The sequence below is a fragment of the Opisthorchis viverrini genome, assembly GCF_000715545.1.
Source record: "Opisthorchis viverrini unplaced genomic scaffold opera_v5_573, whole genome shotgun sequence".
Lineage (NCBI taxonomy): Eukaryota > Metazoa > Platyhelminthes > Trematoda > Opisthorchiida > Opisthorchiidae > Opisthorchis > Opisthorchis viverrini.
In genome coordinates this window covers 173,505-182,044 of record NW_008752238.1, presented here as the reverse complement: position 1 = coordinate 182,044, position 8,540 = coordinate 173,505, and the positions used below count along the sequence as shown (strand labels likewise).

Below are 8,540 nucleotides of genomic sequence, written 5' to 3'. Positions count from 1 at the left end.
AATGTTCACTGATAATTTCCGCGCTGTTCCATGCAATTTGCAATGTCGATATGTCACATACTTGTCTGTTGCAATCAACGTCTGTACACGCCAGTTGCGGACAAATACTGTAGGTGATATTTTTTTCTCCGCCGCCCATATTCAACCAGAGGACTTACACAACAGGCGGTCAGAAAACAGGGCAGAGCATGACTGTTCCATTGCTGATCGAACGGACGACCAGACGAGACAAACACATCAGGAAGGATCACTCAATGGTTTGCCATGCCGCCAATCATCGCCCTAATTCTCCGTGGATAAGGGACAACGAAAAGCTCAGCAGAACTACTGATGTCTGCTGTAATCTGTCTGAAAAATCACTGAGTAGTGAGAGCGATCCTCTACAACAACTGAAGCTAATTCAATTCGGTGGAGTTAATATGTCACTCAGAACATCAAAACATCCAGTGCGAGAATCCGAGGCAAGAGGACATCCAATGTCCTGAATGCGGAAAGTACTTATCAATTTGGTCGAATCTCCTTTTACTCCGGCGATCAGTACACAGTGAGAGAACGCGTCGGCAATGCGATACGTGTGGAGCGTCGTATTGCCGGAAGTGGAATCTTGATCGGCATCTGAAAAAGACACACGGACAGTATGTTTATGAGCAATACGGGACACTGAGCCCCCATTTAGATGTTCTAAGGGAACATCTGAAAAGAGACACATCAGAGACTCAAGCGTCACCGAAGTGAAAACCAACTACAGTGCCAGGAATGTGGGGTGCTATTCTCCCAAAAATCGAACTTGGATCGTCATATGAAAACGAAGCACGAAACGCTAGCTCCATATATTTGCGAGCAATGTGGGAAAACGTACTCTCGACAGGATGTGATTGAGATTCACGTGAAAACTATCCACAATAAAGATGTGAATGTCACGATTGACTAGCTGCACTGAATTGATCAATTGTGACCTACAAAAGAATAAATACACACTGAACATGAGAATCAGTGGAATAGTTTCTTTTTTCTTTTGGTTGCAAAGGAAAGCCTAAATCAAATCATGTTTCCGTTCTTGCCTGAGATTTCCGGGCAATCCTAATGGCAAGCACCTGAGATCATGAAATACATTTACCTACTCACAGTCGATACTCGCGTCCACATTTGCGGCAACCTACAAACCGAACTTGATGACCGTTGTATAACCGCGCTCTCATAGCACGTATGTATTCACAATCGCAACTTTTGAAACAAATTTCAAGAAAAACCTGTTTCTGATTCGGTACATTTTTTAGTCCTTCAATCAATCAACCGAACGACCGATATAGCCGCGTACCTTCATTGGCAATTTGTGTTGTGAGGCTTTACAGCGGTGCTCCGGAAACGGCGGGCGCAAAGTGATCTACTGCGTAAGGATGGTAGCAGGATGAGCGGTGCTTCCGGAAACAGCGGCGCAATGTGATCTACTGCGCAAGGATGGTAGCATCAAGTCTTGTCTATTTATCCAACTCGCTGCTTCATAGCAAGACGTCATCACTGGATACGTTCGCCCATAAATCATTTTTTCATACAATTTCGTGTCGTTCAGAATGCTAGGACGATTCCCCTCGTTCCATTTGGGAGAATAATTCCAACCCTATCTTGAACACTGCACTGAAGTTAATCCAAGAAACCTTATCTAGACGTTACCACTCGGAAAGAGCTGGAATCGCAGACTGTGCTTAGTATCTATTAGGAGAACTAGCTCCGAACCTAACGGAAATTATTAACTTTATCGACGTATTTCGGATGTGCGGTCGGTTTGCTGCTGCTCATATTTCACTATTCGTTGGTACAGCACGCCGGACATTGTGCAGCTGATCATGATGGTCTGCTGATGACTCTCACATGAAACATGTAAGGTCTACGGTTGCTCAAGCTGTTGTATTGTCAAAACATCCCACGCATTTTAGATTTATTTAAACCGCACTCATTTAACGCCTGAACCAGCACTCCTAGATCCTTCTGACAGGACGAGACATAATTGCGGATCTTTACCGACGCGACGAGTACGCTGAGGTTGGATCCACAGAGTATGCGGTGTTTCCGCGTATTAGAGGAAAAATTGTCGAATATGTTACTTTTGAAATGGCGAAACTCACATGTGACTAAACTATAAAAATAAACCTGAGAGTTTGTCAGATAAATTCGTTACCCGTTCCGTCAGGTTAGTATTCCTGTGCAGTAAATAGCCTTTTCTTCAGATCATTTGGAAATGACGTTTAGCTTCAATATTAAAGTCACAGAACGTTTGCTAAAATAGCTAAATAGTTCACCCAAGTAATGCATGTATCATTGCATTCCGTAGCACCGCTCGCCGATTGTGTAGAGCCCTCTGTGTTGATTGGTCTCAGGCTAGTTTACAGCTCAAACATTCTCAAATGTATTTTGTCAGGGAGGTTACGACAGGCCACTGCTAGCGTTTGGTGCTGCAAATGAGAGGAATATGTATCGACGAGCGTAGCACCAATGCACAAGTTTTCAGTCCCTGAAACGAGCCACAAATGTTCAGGTGGATTATAGTGTACCATTTCCTGACTGATGAATCAGGAGTAGACTGGTTGTTCACTTGCTGGTGATCGGCAGTTTAAAGTTCACTGTGCCCAATTGTGTGTTTGCTGGTTCCCGAGTACCAAGCTGTCAGGTTTGATATTCGGGTACCTTGAGAATTAGAGTTTCCTTCGGACTACTAAACAAATGTGAGTAGTGTGACGTGTTTTGGATAGTTAAAATCAACAACTAAGAAATCAAATTTTCACCACTAAGTTGGAGAATTTATACATATTTGGGGCTGAACGCACATGTGAATGAATGGTGATGAGTTGAGATACATATCTCGCTTGTAAGAATTATAAAACCAAGATTCTGTCATTTTCCTATCATTGCGCTCACGCGCAGTTGATTGTTGTCGCGTACAAGCGGTCGGAAGTGATACGAAGAGCACAACTGATTTATGAAGGGCAAGTGGAGAGCAAGCAATAAAATCTCCCTCAACCAAAACCGTCATTTCATTGGCTGTTAGGTAGTCCCGTTAGTTCAGATCTGGTTCTCCGAGTAGAAACGAGACGGTGTTCAGAGTGTCAGGTGTACTCAAAAGTGCCAAGGGAATGCTCACCATGAAAACAGGGATTGTCGAATGGTAATGATAAACGCCTGGTTTGTATTGCGTCCAAATAAATCACCAACAGCAAGAAATTAAATTAATTTTAAACGCCAAATCATAAAACAAAATTAGGCGTCCGCGAACATACAGTTATAACTTTGCTCGTTGGATTGTGGAGCTATTTTTTAAATAGCAATAAAAATGCAGTTGCAAAATACAAATCAAATGTGATTTCCCGAGTTACCCTTTTAAAAATTACCTACCGTAAGCGACACAGGGGGCAAGCACAAAGCATTTGTGTTGATGGGTCCGAGTGTATGAAGCCGGATATTCCACTCAAACAGTCACTGAATAATGAAACGATCTTTCAAATGCAAGTCCATTGTGCATAGCCTGATGTAGCTGGTAACATTGGATGGCATGAGATAAACAAAACAGGACTCACAATTATTTGAGTAAAATGCAGCCCGGGAATTTCTTGAGATGGGATATTTTTGCGTTTGTGTCCTGTACCAATGTTCGCACGGAATCTAAGAGAACCACGACAGAAATCCCCCATTGTCTGACTTGCCCATTGAGATCACTGCATATTTTGTCCTGTGTTTTGTGTGCTCCCCTCCTGACACGGCTACTAAGATGGAGCGAACTAATGAAGCTCTGGAATTAAATTACCTCTGATTGAGGCCAATTGCGCATTGTCCGGAAGAATAATTTAAAACAGTCTCTGTTCAGATCTTGCACATTCCCTCCATGATATGAAACCACTAGGGTAACAGCGAGGACCGCCTGATGAACTTTCCGATATTTGACACTACCTAAAGCTCGATGAGGAGTAGAAATATCCGGTTCGCCTCAAGTGATTTCTGGTATCACTGGATATGTCGACGCAATCGCGCACATGTAGATAATAGCAAGGGAGCGATTTCTCAGGTGAGACTATTCGGCTATGAATCATTTGCATACACGTTTTACTCATAATGAATTTGGATTTAATGGGGGCATGTGGCAGATTTTAAAAACAAGTAGACACTTCATGCTCTATGGAAAATCTGCGCTGACCAAACCGCAGGAAAATGGAAGTCAGATGTGTAATCAATTTTCTTCTACGCTGCAGCAATGTGTGGTGACTTCGAGTGGGCTCCGCCGCCAAACATACCGGCCAATTGGATTCAGCACTGGGACCTCGAGAATTTGGAACATATCCAATTCAGTACGGTAAGCGAAACAGAACCAGTCTAGCTATACACGACAACCGAGAGTAATCCTCGCTATCTACTTTTTCTGCAAGTGAGTGACTCGGAGGAAAGATAAATTTTGAAGCCAGTCAACGTATGGCGTGGTTTGATTTACGTATGGACGAATGAGCCTTGGCAAAAAGTGAGGGATATTCACACTGCTGCTCCCAGACTCAAACTTTTTCGACCATTCGGAACACTCGGATGGCTGATTAATTTAGGTATGGTGCTTCGCGGATTTGCAACACAAGTTGGCTTCGCTTGGAGGCAGAAATATCGATAAAGAAATGTTTTACCCCGAAGCGGTGCAAATTTCATCGGTAGCGGCATGCTCGAGTACTTTGGAACGCCTATTGCCGAATGTAAAATTGGATCAGCAAAATCATTGCTCGTATATTTTATGAAATAAGAAACTTTTTAGTTCTTTTTATTAGCGCTCATTTGCCTATCAGCCGCTGTTTGGCTTCAGTGTACTGCTAAAAATTCCTGCCGCCGTGGGTAAGACAGAGTAACTTAGAGTGTGAAGAATGGTCCCGAGAGGTTTGCAGTAACCACAAAAACGACATACCAGACAATTGACCACATACTCTAGAAACCTGTTGCTACCAACTCATATTCTGCGTCACAAAGACCCGTCACAAATGCACACATACTCCACTTGCCACTTTAATTAAGCCATCTTTCATTGCCTTCGCGACCCATCGCAGGCCACCGCGTCTACCCAGATGACAACTTCCAACCCAATAACTCCCGAATTTCTTCCTTTACTTTCGCTCTCATAAGCTTTGCTCATTCAATGCAGGCGACACGGCTTTTCGCTTAGGGCCCCAACCGAGTTGGCGGATTGACGAATTAGGGTCAACAAATGTAGGGAACAGAGTAGTAATTGTCAAACGGGAGTCATTCTGGAATAAGAAATGAATTTAGTGAATGAACAGTTTACGGGGGCAAGCGTGGGCGATTATTTTTCGTGACTATAGACCCAGCTACATTTGAAAGTTGAAAATTAGGTGAAGAAGGAATTCATCGATGGGTCCAGTACGGAAGAGTATTAATCTTCCGTAAGATAACCACCATCGGTAAGCAAACCCAAATTTTTCCGTATCAACGAGCCTGAATAACACGTACACTTGTGGAGGGAGCAATCACCGATAGGGACACTGGTTTTAGCATTCAATTATCAGAAGCTGAAGCGAGAACGACTTGGGGGTACGTAGTATTCATGAAAACAGCGACGCAACGAGATACAAGTGAACCCATCATTGGTGCTTGCAACGGTAAATCGCATACATCGTATGCGAAAAAAGGAGGAATTGAATACATATTCATTCGTTCGATAAGCGGGAAACAATCATAAGGTCTGTCGGTAATGAGTGAAATCAGCGAACTGGACCAAATTATTTAAGGATGACCGTGGGCTATATGAGAACATAGGCCAGTCTGGTTCGTTGAATCGGAAAGAGGACGAGTTGAAACGTCAAACATCTGCAACTACGGATACAAGCAAACACCCTCGAAGTTTAGCACGACATGCGATGCTTGTGTTTTGAGACGGACGCACATTGTTCACTGGGCTTCCTGTAGACCCGTCTGCAATCGGATGTGAACATATGCGCTAACTGGAATGGCTCTCGAAGTGGAGAGCTGTGGTGTGGTCCCCGGGGGCCTGTAACGTTTGAACGGTACCTTCGACTAACGAGCAATACCAGAACCTCCGGGTAGGCAAAACAAAGTCGCAGCATGGTTTCCGTACGGTACTATTAGTGTAAGAGAAATACACAAATTATACAGACCTCGACAGTAGGTACGCATCCAAAACAAACAGTCTACTTGGACTACAAAAGTTCACAGCAAGGAAGAAAACAGGCTTCCACGTGCGACATTCACACGCGAAAGTTTGATACAAATGGCCATATGACCTCAAGGCGTGAAAGGTGAAGTTAATGATAAACAAACGTCAGATAAAATATTACCACTGACCATAAATGTGGGGCGGGGGTTGCATATGGGAACAAAATGGTGAAGTAGAAAGTACAAACAAACGTCAGTTCATATATTAACACTGACCACAAAGATGGGGCGTGGGTTACAAATGGGGACAAAATAAACGTGAGGAATTCCAGTGTCAACATAATAGATGATACAGGCCCGTTGGCATTTCGGAATTGTGTGGACGCAAGAGGACTTCAGCACATACCTGTATTCCAGTGACTAGTAGATAAACGAGACCACAACGCATGATAGAAAGCATACTGTGACGGGAGGCGCTGCTGGGAGCGTGGTCTTACTTGATGCGGTGGCACTCACCTATCTGGGTTAATTCAGTAACGTACACGCGTCGGTAGCCGGTAATTTGCGGAGCGAAGTTGGAATCGAAAATCGGTTGTCCGTGAATGATACAAGCAGGCCATTCCAGTAGATGACGGTTAGTCTATCGATGGAGTCAAATCACGGACCCTATTGTCGATTGGGCCATCGATTACAATCGCGAATTCAGATGAGCACCTTCTGAACAGCTCTGACATCTCAGACTACACTGAGGACAACTCGAAACCAGAATCCACCAGCGCATCTCAAATGGTCCACTGACATCAATGAATGGGTGACAGTAAGTACCTGGCGTGAGAACCACTGCGTGGAGCAAGAATCTAATTTATGCGGGGACTGGCACGAATACTCGACTTTGATCAACAGAATAACTATACTCGAACGCAGGAAAGAGTTTAAAATACACTGGCAGTTCGGCAGGCTTGATTTGTCGTGAGGAAAATGGCAGTTTAGAATTTGGAATGATTTGCGAACGTGGTGCCGGATGGACGAAAGCGACTAGTTCCCCATCAAAGTCATTAATATTATTATTATTAAATGGATCAAGGATATATTGGCTATACCTTGCGGTTCTCTTATTCGTCTTGTCTGAATAAATAATAGAAATGCGCAGGACATCCTGGGATATTTAGCCAGTGCACTATCGGGCTGCTGAAAGCCTATTGATCTTCACAAATGTTGGTGAGGAAAGAGGGAATCCCGGGACAACCACCTGAATTTGTTCGATAACTATCCAAGGTCGTAATACGTACTTAGGATTCCTTGAACCCCGGCTGAATAGTAAGGGGCAGTCCAACTCCTGCGTTTCGACACCCCATCAGGTAGCACAGTATGCGGCTTCGCGAGTGCTTGAAGATGCAAGAGCATCAACCTCCACGATAGCCGAATACCTCTTCGCTGGATCCGGGAATCATTAGTGGCTGGAGATCAGAAATTGATCAAGTGAATGCTGATCATCCTGTCAAGTAATTTCACATGGGCTTCGAGCGACGGAAAGCTAAGTCGGTGCGTTGATTTCCGAAGCATGAATTAGGTAACCCGACTGGAGGTAATCGCACTACTACATACAACAATGTACTCGGGTCCTTCGCTGCAGCTGAATATTTTACCGGGTTGGACCTGAAATCCAGCTAGCTGCAGAAATAACTGAAGGCCTGCATCGTGCCGGTCCGGCTGAGAAACCTGTCAGGGACGCACCGGCGGTGTACAGAGAGTGTTAAAAAGGCCTGCTGCTCACTAGTTTAGATGACATCATCCACGCATACAAGAACAGTGCGGGATGATGTCATCTAAACTAGTGAGCAGCAGGCCTTTTTAACACTCTCTGTACACCGCCGGTGCGTCCCTGACAGGTTTCTCAGCCGGACCGGCACGATGCAGGCCTTCAGTTATTTCTGCAGCTAGCTGGATTTCAGGTCCAACCCGGTAAAATATTCAGCTGCAGCGAAGGACCCGAGTACATTGTTGTATGTAGTAGTGCGATTACCTCCAGTCGGGTTACCTAATTCATGCTTCGGAAATCAACGCACCGACTTAGCTTTCCGTCGCTCGAAGCCCATGTGAAATTACTTGACAGGATGATCAGCATTCACTTGATCAATTTCTGATCTCCAGCCACTAATGATTCCCGGATCCAGCGAAGAGGTATTCGGCTATCGTGGAGGTTGATGCTCTTGCATCTTCAAGCACTCGCGAAGCCGCATACTGTGCTACCTGATGGGGTGTCGAAACGCAGGAGTTGGACTGCCCCTTACTATTCAGCCGGGGTTCAAGGAATCCTAAGAACGTATTACGACCTTGGATAGTTATCGAACAAATTCAGGTGGTTGTCCCGGGATTCCCTCTTTCCTCAC

General features: G+C 44.5%; 1 protein-coding gene across 1 annotated transcript in view; it reads right to left on the bottom strand.

The window, feature by feature from the left end:
- Window positions 1-400: 400 nt before the first annotated feature.
- T265_11769 (hypothetical protein) overlaps window positions 401-8,540 on the bottom strand; it is a gene marked incomplete at both ends in the record, with an annotated part of 41,339 nt that continues 33,199 nt past the window's right edge. The window contains 2 exons of the mRNA XM_009178520.1: window positions 401-615; window positions 6,667-6,790. Of these exons, the coding sequence (XP_009176784.1) occupies window positions 401-615; window positions 6,667-6,790 (339 nt within the window). The remainder of the gene's footprint in view (window positions 616-6,666; window positions 6,791-8,540) is intronic.